Genomic DNA, 16,747 nt, shown 5'->3' on the forward strand with positions numbered 1-16,747 from the left:
GTGAAGTTTGTACCAGTGGTTTGAAGTCTCCACTCCTTCCAGATCTACGCACAGAGCAGGGAGCTAGATTGCACATTTTCCTGATTCTTAAAGGGCATGTTAAGCTGGGGAATAAGGACATCCTTCCTTTAGTTTCTTCTAGGAATTCCCATGATGGCTGAAGAGCACTGAATACAATTCTCAGGAGCTCATCGAGACTTCTTGCTTTCCGTCCACTGCAAGGAAAACAAGGCATTGGTTATCACTCATTCATCAACATGGAAAATCAGTTACTGTTAAGCTGCACTCTATTTCAGTCTGGCTGAGACCCAGCTGCGATCTCCTGCCTGTTACTATTGTACCTGACTCTACAGCATTGCACGTACTTTGTAAGTCATATTAAGCCTCTGTTATTCATGAAGGTTGGACAGAAAATATACAGTAGGGTGGAAGGAAAATGTTTGAGTGCACCTGGTCTAGTAAGGGGAAGTTAGTGAAACAGCTGCTAAGCCCGATGGGAGAGAGATTGTTTTTCCTTTTTGTGGAATTTAGGACTTAATGAATTAGAAGTGTCTTCTAAAGCAGCAAGGTCTGGGAATGATTTTTGTCATAATTTAAAAAGATGTTGGAAAACCGCTTATTTTGTATATTAAAACAGAGAAAACCAGCCATGCACTGCTTGCTTTTGCTCTCTTTTCAGACACTAAAGAAGTCTTTTGCAGACAGGTAGGTCTCACAAATGAAAAGTGAAGTAGGACACATTGTGTCACTCCACAAAGTCTTCTGGCTACAACTAACGTGTCTGGAAAAATACAGGGGAAATTACATCCAGCCTCTCAGCAAGTCAGTAACTTGACACACGTGGCTAGGAAATAAGACAGCAAACTGAGGCTGATTGCTGAGGCAGAGCAGACTCTCACGTTATGTCCTGCCCCTACGCTCTTATGCCTGCTGCTCAAACACAAGAGATGAGTTGCTGAGTCACATCCAGAGAAGCTCCTATGTACCAGTATGTTCAAGGATAGCTTTTGAGTACATGTTTTGTCAGACAGGGACAGAAGGGGCCAACTCTGGAACAAAAGGGACATGCAGGTTAGCTAGCAAAGACAAACAATAACTCTTGGGCTGGACCAGCAGTATCTTAAATAGATTAGTCTTTTCACCTTTATCAGTAACAGGGTGACGTCTGTTGCCCTTTTGCTTCCCTCCTATTTTCCAGTAGAATTGTCAGTGATCAAGCTGTGGGCTGTGCACATCTCTGAGAGGGCAAAATCCAAGCTGCCGTTAACAACTGTGATGTAACAGTTTGCTTCCCTTCACGTGCTGCTCACGTATGTGACAGCCTCCTGGAAGTTAGCAAGCCAGGCAGCTCTTTACCTTGTCCTATGTCTGCTCCAAGAGGCTCTAGGCCTCGACCACTAGTTGGAGAAATGGCTTTTCTTTATCGGGTCCATATATATCTATGGTAGCCCTAGGGACATGACATTTTTGGCTTAGTAAGGGGCTAATAGGACATGCCTGCCCTCCTGGAACATCAGCTTTGTTAAGTAAAGTAACAATAAAAAAATTAAATCCAGAGCTGCACTGGTTGTAGATCTGGCATTGCTCATGGATTGACCCCTGCTAAGACTCATGTATCATACCCCTTGAGAAAGGTGAGCAGCACACTGACAAAAAGCTCTGAGTACTGTTAAAAACACAGACTCGGTTCAAACAGAAGTTCAGGTAGAAGATCAAGGTGGATAGGCCATGAGCTGAGTTTCCTGAACTAGAGCTGTAACTAGCTACAGCACAGTAATGCATAAGAGTCCAGATTAATTAGATACCCTAGCAGGCTTTGTTTTATTCTGCTGAGTTGTAATAGCACAAAGACCTGAGATGCCTCTCCTCTGGCCCAAGAAAGAGATTTTTTTCTCCACCCTGGGCATTGTTCTGTATTCTCTCAATATGGAGTGATGCAAAAGAGAATATCTGCTTTAAGGCAGACATCGTTAGAACCCATGAAAAAGCAGGTTCTTGAAACTCTGCTAGAGAGAAGTTGTCTTTGTACTTATTCTGCAAGTAGCAGAGGGTAAGCTGCAGGCCTTATGATGCACAGTTCGTTGTAATACATAAGGACATCAATACCACATGAGAGCGCTTCAAATCACCACTGCGTGAGCATTTGGGAAAAAAAGCAAGATGTGGCCAGTGCTACACGTTTTCTCAGGTCACTGGTGCAAAAGAAAAAGCAACATAAGGCAATCAGAGCAACTTCTTTTTGTTTAGTTTTTAAAAGCAGCAAGTTATACTTGCTTTTATTTACTTTTTGGCTGTTTTCAGCTTAGACCATAAGGATAGACTAAATGCAATTATTTATTTTTTTTTTTTTTACAAACACCTTCCAATAACTTTGCTGTTTCTCAGCCCCGTCACTAGCACAGAGCTGCGAAGTTTGGTACGCAGATACTGTGTAAGAATGTTTCTTTAAAGGAATTTTGCCTTCTTGATTATACCAAGATAACTCAGAATGCATGAAAGCTTATATGCTTTTCTAATTGAAGGTTTATGAAGGTGTATAAAATAACCTTTAATGCAGTTTTCCCTTAGTTATGATCAACACTTGCATTGCCTTTATAAATATTCTGTCTGTTACATTTGGACACACAACGATGTTACAGCACTTGAGACAATGTGCATGCTTGTGAACCACAGCAAATGCAACTTAATGCAATTTAACTAAGCTGAGACCTCTCTTTGTAAACTAATCTGAGTTAAATCTTGTGTTATTATTTTGAATTCTTGTTGGGATGGAGCCTACATTTCATAGTTCACATACAAAATATTTTGAGAGGGAAAGAAAATCTTGTGCCCTCATGACATGCTACAAAGAGAGAAGCAAAGCAGCTGATTCTCTTTCTTGAAGACACCAAGCTCTCTTCAGTCCTTGAATGGCTATGACTGAAGTGGATCCAGCCTGTCAGGAACTGATTGTTTACCAGTATCTTTACTTGTTTACCAGCACCTTTGCAAAGACAAGGATAGGGAGTGAGCAACACAGCTAAAAGTGCACTGCCCACTTAAAAGGTCACGCAGCATTCCTCTTTCACAATGACAGATTCAACTAGGTTTGCTCCCTGCAGAAAGCCGATCTAGATACCCCTTTTACCCCTCCTACATGGAGGTTACTGAGGCAACAGCTCCAGTGGGAATGCCTTTTCAGGGGAAAGTAATTGGGCTGCCACTAAAATGGCCAATTATATGCAGAAATCCCAGGAGCCACAAAAATGTCCATTAGTGGCACAGGGAAAGCAACAGCATGTGTGTGTATGAGTGAAGAGACTCTTCCATGTATGACTAAGCTCCATTTCAGGTATTGGGTTGGGTGCATTTCTGGATTCCTTGGGATGACCCCACAGAAACCAATCTGGGAAACTAAATAAACTGCTTCCGGCTGTAACCTGCTCCTTTACTACTGATGTGAACAGGGCAAGGCTTACAAGACACAGGCTGCACAAGGAGCTCAAAGTTTGGTTGTGGCTGATGAAGCATTCAACACGTTGCAAGCAGCGTACCAGCTCATACTAAGACGTTTAAAAAAAACAAAACAAAAAAGCAGCTGTAAAGCAAGAATTAAAGTGTCTACTAACTGCTTGGAAAGGACACAGGCTGAAGCCCAAAGGAGTGGATCAGTCTTAGAAGAGAGGTAAGAACAGGTATTTGCATCTCCTCCTGTACATGCAAAACACAAAGCATTTAACCTAAGACAGAACTGGGCTGTCTTGCTATCGGACTAATTATCCAGGTCAAATAGCAATGAAACAGTGTTGTTCCTACAATAACACAAAACCAGAACAGCATTTTGTTTTCATTTTTAAGACTGCAAACTCCTCAGGGCAGTAACTCTCTACTTAAATTTTGTGTAACACAGGGCTCATTGTGAGCTCTTGCATCAGAACAACTCAAGTAGTTTTCCTATCTACCTGTCCCAAAGAGAAAGGCACCCGTAAAAGCAAGGGCTGCCAGGAGAAGGAAGATCCTCCACAAGAGTCAGGTTTTGCCACCTCTTTCTAACAAAGGGTTTTGATGGCACTGCTGGATACACTCCCAATTTTTAGTGTGTTAACCTGCAGTATTACTACTCTACATTGTTTGATGCAGGTTTCTGTTGAGGGGCCTGATCCAGTCCAGCACGTTAGCACATAGACATCTTCAGCAGTAGTTTAATGTTTTTGATGTGCTCTGACCAGGGGTGGCTGAGATGCAGGCAAACACTGTTTCGTCAACTCACCTACAGAGCCAGTGACCTTAAGCACAGGGGCAGGGCAGACAGCTGGGAGCGGCAGCGTCAAACCAGACAGGCAAGATTCATTGGACATTTGCTGTCAAAGGCAAATCCTTGATTTTTTTGCCATTGGAATTTGTCAACCTTAGAGAGCTGTCTTGGAAGTCACATTATAGTCCTGGGAAGAGCTCATCCTGATGGGATAATATAGCAAATTCAGGGCAAGTTTAGTTGGGTATTTGAAGCAATTCTGGGTGCTTTGGTCACTGGCAAGTGCCACTTGAATCTGGACTATCTCCAGGGAGGGATATGAGCATATTAAACTGAACTTCTCTCATAGCACAGATAAAGAGCATCGCACAGCTAACATCTTTATCCTACCAGGGGACCAAATAATAAACAGAGCCAAAACCTGCTTTCAAACTAATACACAACTCTTCCAGATTAACATGCTGCTCTTACAGACCACATGGAACCTTGGCACAGCCACTGCAAATCATAAAGCTGTGCATCAGTAGCAAATTGCCTTTACAAAGCATCCTTCTTTTCATATACATGAGCAACACTGCCCATCAAGGCAGAGTAGCCCCTGCACCTTTTCCAGCCACACCACAGAAACGTTTTTGATGACTTCACAATCCTTCATTTCTTTGCCTAAGCCACTTGACACTAGGCATAAGATATGATTACAAGAAGGCAATACTTTATAAAGGTCTGTCAGGCATTTCCAGGAGAGACTTAAACCACAGGCCTCCATAAATAGTTTTTATTATGCTTTGGAAGTTCTCATCACACACGTGATCACGACATAGACAGTTTTCTTAGTGCAAAGTGCTTTGCTGCCTGTTGAACCAGCGTGTAGGCTGTTAGCAAAAGCAGGAAGTTACTTATAAGCCAGTCAGTACTGCCTTAAACACACATCTTTACTGCTACCCGCATAAATACATCTGTATTTGTAGACTTGTATCCACCTCGTCATATCAAGTCCTCATTTATCCCCAAGCATGCACAGCAAACCCTGCACTTCTCTGGTTGTATTTGTGAGGACAAAGTCACATGCCCTCCAAGCCTCTCTCAGATTACAGCACATCCTTTAACTGTCCAAAACATCACCCGTTTTGGCTGCAAATCCACTTGGGCTCTTCCCATCTGGCCAACTCTTCTCTTTTCCCGTTCTCCATCTCCTTCTCTGCCCATGAAGAGTGTGATCACTTTTGCTTGCAAGGAAGATGATAGCGGGAGGTGTGGTGGTCCTTCAGGTCAAACTCATCATGGCCTTCCCTGAGAAGCAAACACAAACTGCAGTCAGAAGTAAACATCCAAGCAGGGAACTCACCCTCAGCCACTGCACAAGATGTCTCCCAGCAGCCCTTAACTAGAAACTTCTCCCAAGGGTTAGCTGTGAGGACCTGACTGGCAGCCAGGTGGACTAACTACTTAAGATATTTGCTCTGAGGTGCTTTGTGGAAAGGCCTGCTCATCCTTGCCTGCTGGAATGGGAAATGACAATAGGTCACTCTGTCTCTTTCCCTCTTTGAGGAATTCATGTAACCGGTGTCTCATTTTCAGCACCATATCTGTGATTCCCAGGCACATTAACAACTTCTATGACAACAGTCAAAATGGCAGTCTGCTCCACATAACTCTGAAAAGTAACTGTTGTGGCTAAAATGCAGTGTATTGGCAGCTGTCTTAACCATGCTCAGAAGCAGGCAACGTTGAGTAAGACACAAGCTTGCATCTGCAGCATGAAACCAATATACTCACTCACCTGCCAGACTGCTGATTCTGCTTTTACTGATGTTTGCTGTCTGACACTTTTGTTTGTTTGTTTTGTTTTTAATCATCTAACATTTCCAGTCATATGTTTTCTTACCATTTTTATATGTTCTCCCCTACTCCATTTCCACCTCTCTACACAAACATTTGGAGGAAATGAGAGAATATATGCAAAAGCAACTCTTAATATCCCAATCACATTGTTAGGATCCTGCTGTCTGAATGTCATCCATCACTAATCTGAAAACCCACCCAACTACCCAATACTTTCGAGGCATGAAAAAAAGAAGCCACAAGTGCTGTGAAGAATAGTTTTGTACTCAAAGGAGTTAACCCTCCAAATCTGAGACGTGCAATTTTTTTGGTCAAAAATCAAGCTACACATGTATAAGAACCAAGACTCTAGCTGCTTCAATGCCTGACTGAGGAAAAAATGTTTGCCCATACATATTTCAACAAAGATTTTTTTAATATGGTTTAAGACTGCAGAGTTTCAACATGAGAAAAGCCTTGGGAATTTATAATATTTGAGCTCCCCTCTTATGGGAATCCAGCCCAGATCACCCAACAATGTCATTAACAAGCCATAGGAGTCACTGAACAATGGTCTGGCTTATCCCGTCCCACGCAATGCAATACATCAGCTGCTCCAGCGAACACTCGAGACAATGTGCCCAAGCATGCACTGGAGCAGTACAGATAGAATATTTCTGCCTAGGACCAGTTTAGTACCTGAAGCCTGGGATAACTACTGATTGCACAAAGTATTTCCATAATGGCTAGCACTCAGCTCAGATCTGGGTTCCTCGAATCTTCCCTCCTACTGCCTGCTTTTCAGCCCAACAGGAAGAACAAATGAAAGCTGCCAAGCTTACCTGTAACCTGCCTCTAGGACCAAGAGGAATTGTGAGACTTACCGAAAACAGCGCTGGCAGTAGAGGTCCCCATCGCAGCCATGGCAGCGCAAAGTGGCATCTTCATTGCAGATACAGCACCAGGGTAACTCCTCTTCATCACTGTCATCTGCCCTGACAAGAGCTGTGGTGGTTGGAGTCTGGCTCTAATTCACAAAGAAAATGGAGACACAGAATTCAAACCCCAGCAGAGACAGTACAGGACTTTCATTGTAATGCATGGTGGCCACAGTGACATGTTGCATGGTACATAGTTCACTCTGTTGATCTTAAGTCTGTGAGATGAACTTGCCCAGAGGTCAAGGATAGGCTCCATACGTATCTAGATTGTTAAATAAAAACCCAAGGTACTCCCTATCATTTGCTCATGAATCTATGTTGCTCAGAAAGTAAACAGATACTCACCCTCATTTAGTATCTACAGCAATATACACCAACATTGGCCATACTGTGTTAAGGGCATGAAGCCCAGACCTTCTGGTAGGAACCACAGAAATACCAATCCTGGCTGCAAAAGCAAGCAATCAAGCAGTTTTGCTGAACGCAATTATGTAGGAAGGGAAAGCAGTGGGGAGGCCAGGGAGGGGGGGTGGTGTTTTCTCTCTGTTATAGAAAGAAAACTGGGGGACGAAGGAACTGATTTGCCAAAAGGCCCCTACTATTGATTTGTACCTGAGGTTGGGCCAAAATGATCTTCTGAAAGCATAATCTAAAAATCTACCCATGAGCCCATCTATTGTCTCCTTCTGCTTTACAAAGAACTCTTGTGGAACTGAACAGCCATACACACACTGGGACACAGTGCCTGGACACTGGCAGAGGCAGCTTCCTAACACAACAGCAGTAAGATGTCACTATCTTTTACATCAGTAATCCCAGAAGGGCAAGATGGCATACCTATGAGATGGATGTTTTCAATAATGCTTACAATTAAATAATTTCTTCCACTGGGGACAGGCCTGTCAGGTGTCTGTGAGTCACAGGTCCATTTCATTCAGTAATATACATTACTGAAGGTGTATGTATTTCTACAATAGGCGGGAATCCATTCTGAGCATAGGATATCTTGTTACTAATTCCTTCCTCTGACGTTATATGAGAACACAGTTGATTACTATCTAGAGGTTCTATTCTGCACATGCTGAAAGCTCTGGCAAACCTCTCACTTACCCTGGTTCAGGCTGTATGGTACTAGACATTGGCCTTCTTGGTCTAATTATATTGCCGAGTTAAAAATCCATTCTCTAATATCCATCTTGTGAGGTCTATGCTAACTTCTCTGGATTTAGAGGACACCATCCCATTCAGCAGAAAGCCAGCCTCAAAGGAATTGTATTTCAGGAAGAAATTACTTGTAACTGTGCTCAGGGCTGGTCAGCCTTGCAGAAGCCACTCAGTTTGTCTACTCTGGAGAAGCTAGTTGTTCGGGTTTTTTTTCCTGTATCAAGCCTAGGATACAGCAAACTTTTGCTGCAGAACAGTACTCTCCTGAGACCCTAGAATATGTCATTTCAAGAGATCCTGACCAGCTCACTGACCTTTTGCTTTGGTTTCTTACGCAGGTTCTGTTGCGAGGGTCCTGGTTGGGGGGTCTGATCTGGAGGAATGTTGAATCCACTTGCTTCACCCAGGGCTGCTTCCTCTGTGAGCTGGTGACAAAAGACAGCAAGAAGCTTCTTGTTTCAAACACAATTTGGAAGCTCTAAACCTCCTGCCCTTCTCCTTGCTCTCATGGGGTAACAGGAGATGACAAGTCTGAATACATCTGTGTCATCCAGACGGATGTGAGCTTGCTCTGTCTGCACTCTGAACACTGTGTGTACGTTGTGAACAGTCAGTGCAGCAGCAGGGGCCTTCAGCTAACACACTCTGCTTTGCAGCGCAGCTATCATCAGACCCTCAATATCATGATAATCACACGCATGTGGTCTGTGATCAGGCAGAAACTTAAGCACAGAAAGCTCGTGTCTGCCTGCAAGACAACGCATAGACATTTTAGAGAGAAATCTAGGCATAAGCCGCACTCAACAGCACGCGTCTCATCATCTATGGGTCGAGGAAAAGAGTGGGGTTGGAGAGGAGACACACACCACAAGAGACACTAAGCCCGAATGAGAAGAAAATGTGACAAACTAGAAGTCATGTTTGTCAATTGCACGTAGCTGAATGGCCCACAGCAGCAAGTACTGGAAAAGCACTAGGAGGGGGGAGGAAGGAAACTCTGCCCAGGAACAGAAATACATCCTTTGCTCACTCACCAGGTAACATACACACTGGGAATAATTGAGAGGAAGATAAACACGGCCACAGCTGCCACTTCTGACCTGTTTTAGCACTCTGCGAATGGCTTCCTCCTCAGCTACTTCCTCATCACTGTCAGGAAGTTTATAGGTTTCCAGTGTAACTGCAAGAGTAAGAGACAGGAGACTGTAACGCACACCTGCCTCAAACCTTGTGCCCACTTGTGTGCAGAGACAATCCTTTGTGGTGTGCGCGTTTTGGCAGCTCTGGCTCTGGCAGAGACAGATCCTTTTCAGATGGGGACTCCTCAAAAAGGGTGTTACTGTTTGTTTTTAATACTGGAAGAGGGAAGGAAAAAATCACTACCAAAACCAGAGCTCTTATTTTAAAAGCTTTGTTAACCTCACCAGGGTATGCTAGAATTATCTCAAAGGGTGAAAGGCAAAGCAGTCTGACCTTACAGCTCCAGCCTTTACCCTCAACTAAGATCTTTCATGCTGATTTCATGATGAACCAACCAGTATAACCTTACAGACAGAACCAAATCTCAGTCTGTTTCTTGCAGAACAGAGGATTTAAACGGATAAATGCCTCTTGGAAAAGAAATTACTCTGTCACGGGAACTTGGTTTCTCTCTTGGCACTGTATTCTCATCTGCTACCCACCTTTCTCTGGGTCCTCGCCTCTGAGCGCTGCCAGTCTCTTGGCAACTTGTAGGATCTTTTCCTGCCTAGTGTTCTCTTCTCGCAGCTCAGCAGCAGCTTCTGCCAGAAGTTTATTCTTCTCTTCCTCTAGCTGTTTTGGGTCCAGATTTGCAGGGCAAACACAATCTTCACTTTCACGACTGAGATCGTTCAATCTTTGTCTACTAACAGCTGCAAAGAGACACACAGACCATGCTGGTGACTCAGCAGCAATGTTCCTTGGGCACAGACAACATGACTAAAGCAATGGTATGAGAGCAGCTCCCTGCTCTCCATTAATCTGGGTAATAATGGGAGAAGGCATGCCACAGTAGGATCTGCACTCTACATGAAAAGAAAAAAGTGAATTAAACTGTGTTTTACAGTCAGATCACAGAGAAAGCATCACAGCTAGGAAGATAATGGTATCCGAGATTCCGATGTTTTGTAACAGAGCATAGGTGTGTTAGGAGTAGCAGCAGCTCCTCCCCAGGGAAGGGTCACCTTAGAGAAACAGAGAGGAGCAGCAACCCTGAGAAGAAGGAACCATCTCCAAGCAAAGACAATGAGACCCAGTATGGAGCCAGATGGCTGCTCTTGGTCAATTTGGAAGTCATATGGGCGAGACAGGGACAAACTGGATACCCAGCTCACCTGTAAGCTAGATAAGGAGGTACATATTCCCTTCTCACTATAGTACATATGTTATTAGACAGAAAAAGGTCTTTGGAAGCCAAAACAGATACCTTGAGGCTGGACTCTTGGTCTGTAATGCTCATCAATGGCAACTTCCTCAGACAGTTGAGTTAACAGGTCATCTGTCTGCTGGACCAGACTTCTGGTATCAGGAGGCTGGTGTACCTAAGAAACAACAAGGGCATGGGAAAAGGCAAATGAGAGGAAACTGGCATACTCAACCAAAGGAAAAGCTTGGTAACCAGGATCACCCTCAGTGGGAGCAGCACAAAAAGGTACATCCACTGATCTCGTGAGTCTCAGCTTACAGTTATCTGGTATTAGACTTTCAGGGCTTCATTCTCAGAAGTGCTGAATGTGCACAACTCTAAAAGCAGTCACCCAAAAAAGGCAAGTGGTGCTGAATAAAGAGGAGTACATGCTGCTGGCTGCCAAATCCAGCTCTGCCTCTACCTCCAAAGTAAATAAAGTGCCATTCTCAATAGTGCCAGCCAGCAGCCCCGCTGAGACCTATGATAACAGCTGGGTGAGCAACACTGCTGGAAAAGGAGCATGAGGAAATGGTTTCTCAGGGACAAGATCATTCATATAGGCCTTGAAGGCATATATCTAACTCATTCCTGTGTCATCTCAGACTAATCACTCTGTGCTTCCATTTCTGGAAAAATTAACAGGATTTTGCCCTGGGATGCAGTAACAACTTCAAGATACAATTAGAAAGTCGGGCTGATAAGCCCCAAACACAGATAACACAGCTCTGAAAAAATATCAGACCACCTTGGTATACAAATGGGTTGAGAGGAAAAAATTTAGTGTCTGTTGTTAAAAATAAATACATGAACTACATTTGACATAAAGAAACATACTGCATTCAAACTGAAGCAGTGAACTGCTAAAAGCTTCTGGAGCAATGACAGAAACAGGAGACGGAGATTTCTGAAGGGAGACACCTGGACACAAAAAAGCTGAAAAAGGAAGAGTGGCTAACTTGCTGGGACACCAGTTACTGTGTCAGCTCATCATACGTTGCTGCCCAAGGAGCTGAGGGAGCTTACAGGTCTGGGAGCCTGGGAAGGAGGATCTCTCCCCTGCAGGACAGCCAACCGGTCCTCCATTTCCTGTGTGGATGGAACAGGTCCCCGGCAGTCCTCCTTCAGGGCAGCCAGCCTAGCTTCGATCTCAGCCTGAGTAGGGATGGACTCTGCAATTCAGAATAACCCAAGGGTGGAGGTTAACCTATCATTGAAAACAAAAGGCTTCAATTTTTTTTTTCTTAAAATTGTATTTCCTTCTGGAATCAGACTCTGAACATTTGAGCAAAAACCTGCCTCAGACCCTGATGTGAATGAGGGGTCATACTACAGTGACTCGGAGACTACCCTAAAGCTAACTGCTATCTCCTTCTGAGTTTATCTCCTAGCCATAAGGCAAGTATTAGGATAATGTCATTTGGCAATCAGCTGACTCGGGATACTAGGGACAGGCAGAGAAATAAGTGTGATTTAGGCAGGACAATTCAGTGCTCCCATATCTCTCAATGTAATCCTAGCCATCAGACTGAAACCCTCCCCCGACACACAATAGGATGAGAGGAAATGGCCTCAAGCTGCACCAGGGGAGGTTTAAATTTGATATTAGGAAAAATTTCTTCGCTGAAAGGGTTATCAAGCATTGGAACAGCCTGCCTGGGGAAGTGGTTGAGTCACCATCCTTGGAGATATTTAAAAGACATGTAGACGTGGCACTTAAGGACATGGTTTAGTGGTGGACTTGGCAGTATTAGGTTTACAGTTGGACTTAATGATCTTAAGGGTCTTTTCCAACCTAAACGACTCTATGATTCTATGATAATCAGGTAGCCACTCTGCAGTGTGCTCTTTCCCTTTTAGAGCTCACATATAATTTTTCAAATAGTTTATTCTCCCACAAGGACCCCAAAGCTGCCCCAGAACCTGACAGCTGTGGACTCGGATGAGAGTCTCTTTTCTCTTCTGTGAGGCAAGGCTGGCGAGAACAAAATCCCACAGAGACTGGCACTGCTGTTGCCCAGGACAATGAGCCCCAGGAAACCTCCTGCAAAATAGTTTGGCCAAAGGCCCTTATTTCATCCAGCTCCTATTAGGCTTGACAAAGGCTTTTACCCCAAACAATGAAAAATGAAAAAGTGATTTCACGAGTAAGATACTGCCCCAAAACTGAGACGCAGTTTCAAGGGAAACCCCAAGAAGCAAAAAGAAACTGGACCATTAATCTAAAATCGTTGCAGAATCTGGCCATTGTGGCAGCAGGACACGGATGCTCTGTCCAATTTTAACCCTTCAATTCCTTAACAGGGCAGGCTCTGAAACCCCAGCACTTCCCTCTCCTTCCAGGTTCCGTGTTTCCCAAGTAGCAGTGTTCCCACCCAAGGTCTCTCTGGTATCCTCCAAAACTCACTCGGTTTCCTTTCCTCCCTGAGCCTCTCCAGTCTCTCTGCAATAGCTCTGTCCTCTTTTGAGAGCCCCTGGTATCTGGAGCCTGCTTGACCTGGGGGTTTTGTAGCTGCCTTCTCTTGTCCTTTCAGCTGTTTTTGCTGAGCCTCAAAAGCTGCTACACGCCTGTGAGAAGGATGGAAAAAAGACATGACAACTGAGAACAGAGTTTTAAACCCTGAGATATGAAAACATCCTCTGTGAAGCCAAGAAGCTATTTGAAGAATGTCAGTGTAGAACAGAACAGAAACCACTCCCTCCTATACCAGGTTCTCCCGTATCAGCACAATGAGGTACTCCAAAGAGTAAGGAAAACCTTAGCTCACAGGAGCAGCACACCTAGCACCATTTCCAAGTAGACAAGGAACATTTCACCACCAGTTTCCTGTTTCCAAGCCAACCCTGATCAGTCACAGACAAACTTAAGCAGGTGGCTGTTCAAGAGTCTATTCAAAAGAGCACACACCCCGCCCCCCAACAAACAAACAAAAAACCCAAACAACAAATCAAAAGCCCCATCCTTAATCTAATTCTGAACAAGCAAATACCAACATCGCAACTCCCACTTTCGCTGGTCTCTACAGGGGAAGTGGAGTGAAGGCCTGAAAGGCTACTCTGCAGCAGAAACAACCGTCTGATTGGCAATTGCAACTCACTTTTTGTAGTTTTCTGGTGGTGACCATTTTGCTGAACTGCTTTGAGATCCCTCGCTGAAAGACAAAAACAACAATTTCTCTGAACTCAAGATTCTGACAATGCTTCAATCATCTAGTCTCTCAACTCCAGAGGCATCAGTATTCGTTTCTCAACCTCCCCTTTCATAACCTCATTAATATGGAGAGTGATCAGCTTATGGAAGGTATTAAGATGATACAGCTGTCTGGGACAGCAAGGGACTCTATTTCTAGTCCTTTGGTCCAGCTGCTTTGCATGTGGACAAAATGTGATTTAGTGTGATCACCAGTGATCAAAAGGAGGAGAGACTGAAATACCCTTGCCTCCCACACCTGAAATACCCTGCACCTTCCAGTTCAGAGAGGGATAGAGAGTAGTTAGGTAAGACTCCCAGTGTAATTAGTTTCCATGCAGCACAACACTCTGAAAGGAGCTGTGGCATGCAAACAACACAGAATTATATAATGCACAAACTAAACAAAATGTTTAAAAAGTTATTATATAACCACTAGTATCATAACGACATCTTCTAGCACACTTGAACACGGCACACCACAAATACATCTTGTATAACTATCTTCTATTTTGCTGCGTTCGGGTTGAGCTGCTAAACTACACACTTACGTAAGGCAGTTAGCATATTTTATTCATTCTTAGAAGTCACAGCTACAAACACATCTGCACTGTGCTAAGGCTTTTATAGTAACAAATGAACGCCAACATTGATGGACCACTTGCCAGACCTAAAGTCTCAGTTCTGAAAGCTATTTGCATGAAGAACAACAACACGTGCAGCTCACAGAGCCACAGCCCACGTGTATTATCTACATGCTATCCAGTCAGGGAGGTTTTTTTTTCTGCTGTAACTTTATAGTACTGATATTAAACAGATGAGAAAAAAACACCAAAGGAAACATGGAGAAAGGCTGCCCTGTTTTCTTAATGGCTTTGGAATTGTAAAGGGAAATAAGACAATTTCAAAACTGAAAGACCGAATACCGCATTTTCACCATCAACAGCTCCACTGTTTCCATGAGCCAGTGTTTCTGAAATGAAGACCTCTGCTAATGAGAGGCTTTTCTCATTTAGACAGAAAATTCCCCATTCACTGGTGAAAATTCTTTGCTATAGGAGAGGAGTGAGAAAGAGAGGTAAGAGAAATGCAAGAGAAGGAAGAGGACACAGAAGAGTTGGTTGAAAGCGCAGTTCTGGTGTACACTAGTGCTCTTGTGTTACTTATTCACATATAGAACTCATACTGATACTGAATTTAATTCTTTTGTTTTCAACAAGCACTCTACAGGTTATGTTTGCAAGTATTTTTTTTTTCTTTTAAAAGCAAACTGACTTTATGCTACAAAATTTTAAGTCTTCAGGCTACACGCAGCAGAGACCCCTCAACAATGAGGATTTGTGTCACTGTTTGCCCACAGAGGTAATAACACTTTCAACATCTTATTGTTAGGCTGTTCAATCACTACACATCTGAAAAGACTGCCAGTGCTTTCAAAGGGATGTACATTTCTGGGCAAAAACACAATGAGGCTTAACTTGGCCTCCTCTAGCTAAGATATCCACAGGCATTCAGCGTCCACCCATGAAGATTTAAACCTGGTTCTTTCAGACTACTCTGTCACCATAGAGAACAGCCTCACAAATCCCGATTCCTATCTTCGGACTGCACAGTTCATGTAACAACAGTTCAGTAATGGCCTGGCTTGAAACTCCAGGGTACAGGCAGTGTGCATGCAGAAATGGAAGGCACAGCTCACACAGAAATCCGCAACACAGCACTGGGATGCAAAATGAAGAAACAAAGTGGGACACTGTCTTTGGGCGAAGAAACACTCCCGTCTTACCCAGTCAGTTTTCCGTGACACTGCTTGCACACTTTCTGCTGAGTGCTTCCAGAGCGGGGAACGACAGCACTGAAGCTGAGGCAGCCCGAGCAGAACGACCGTCCGCAGTTCTTGCATCCACACTGCGGAGATACAAGAGAGGAGCAGGACAGGGCTCCATCACCTCGTCACCGTACACACCCCATTACTCTGGCTGGCTGTACGCAGGAACCAGGCCCATGCTGAGATGCACTGGCAATAACACTGGGGCTATGCTGATTTTTTTTTGTTGTTGTTTTTGTTTTTTTTAAGAGAACTGTACCATTGGCTGCTGCTCAAGAAGACACGGAGACTCTGGAGAGCCTTTGAGCACCAACATGCAACTCCTGCTAGAAGCAGGGACACCATTTCATCCCACAGTATAATAAAGCGTGTATGTGGGGAATTCTCCGAGACAATGACCGAATATTGGGTTAGAGGGATGACATCTATTTTGACGATTTTTTTTTTAATTTTTTTTTTTTGCAGTGATCACACATATTTAAAGACATAGGCACCACCAGAGCTCATTAAGCAAGCAAGGACAACGACGCTACGATGCCGGTCGGGAAGCGTGCCTGGGCGTCACGGTTCCCCGCTCGGGCCCTCGCACTGCGGGGGAGGCGCCCGCGGGATCGGCCGGGCTCCGCCTCGCAGCCGCTCCCGACCCCCCCTCGGCCAGACTTGCCTCCTTCTTGAAGACGGAGAACTTGGACGCACACCCGTAGCACCGCTTATCCATGGCGCTACCAGAGGCGCGACAGCCGCCCGGGCTATCAGTAACGAGGAAGCCGCTGTGCTGCCGCCCTCCCGCCCCTCACACACCGGGCCGGTGCCGCCCCGCCCCGCCCCGCCGCAGCGCGGCGCACGGCCCGACGGGAGTTGTAGTCCTTCGGGCCGCCGTCCCCGCCTGCCGCCCTGCGCCGACAAACTACACTGCCCAGGACTCCGCGCCACACACACAGAGGGGAGGGGGAGGCAAAACATCCGGGTCTGCCGCGCGGTGCATTGTGGTACCTGTAGTCTGATGCCGGTGGCGGCGGGGACGGGGAAGACGCCACTTCCCGGCAAGCAACGCGCCCGGCCGCGGCGGCGGGGCTGAGGCGACCAGTTAGTTCCTTTTGCCCTGCGATAGATGGGGGCGCAAGTGGAGGGCCCGGCAGCGCCT

General features: G+C 44.9%; 1 protein-coding gene across 3 annotated transcripts; it reads right to left on the reverse strand.

The window, feature by feature from the left end:
* Window positions 1-81: 81 nt before the first annotated feature.
* Window positions 82-16,409, reverse strand: ZFYVE19 (zinc finger FYVE-type containing 19). 3 transcript variants are annotated; one of them, XM_063331799.1, is made up of 12 exons: window positions 16,268-16,409; window positions 15,562-15,683; window positions 13,684-13,737; window positions 12,993-13,153; window positions 11,612-11,757; window positions 10,607-10,721; window positions 9,843-10,052; window positions 9,261-9,340; window positions 8,475-8,585; window positions 6,940-7,082; window positions 3,609-5,524; window positions 82-215 (listed from the first exon to the last, which is right to left on the reverse strand). In XM_063331799.1, the coding sequence occupies exons 1-11, from the start codon at window positions 16,319-16,321 to the stop codon at window positions 5,452-5,454; spliced, it is 1,269 nt and encodes a 422-aa protein (XP_063187869.1). In that variant the 5' UTR covers window positions 16,322-16,409; the 3' UTR covers window positions 82-215; window positions 3,609-5,451. The 3 variants fall into 3 exon arrangements, with proteins under 3 accessions (XP_063187869.1, XP_063187867.1, XP_063187868.1); XM_063331797.1 differs by having other exon boundaries at window positions 9,195-9,340; XM_063331798.1 differs by having other exon boundaries at window positions 87-215; window positions 5,357-5,524; window positions 9,195-9,340.
* Window positions 16,410-16,747: the final 338 nt, after the last annotated feature.

This window comes from Chroicocephalus ridibundus, chromosome 4, assembly GCF_963924245.1.
Source record: "Chroicocephalus ridibundus chromosome 4, bChrRid1.1, whole genome shotgun sequence".
Lineage (NCBI taxonomy): Eukaryota > Metazoa > Chordata > Aves > Charadriiformes > Laridae > Chroicocephalus > Chroicocephalus ridibundus.

Bases quoted from the DNA above. Each gene is read 5' to 3' on its own strand.
- ZFYVE19 (XM_063331797.1), bottom strand. From the start codon at position 16,321: ATGGATAAGCGGTGCTACGGGTGTGCGTCCAAGTTCTCCGTCTTCAAG. The intron at 11,758-12,992 runs GTGAGTTTTGGA...TCTGAATTGCAG, and splicing joins CAGGGAGGAAAGGAAACCGA to AGTCCATCCCTACTCAGGCT. The intron at 5,525-6,939 runs GTAAGTCTCACA...TTTGCTTCTCAG, and splicing joins TACTGCCAGCGCTGTTTTCG to GGAAGGCCATGATGAGTTTG.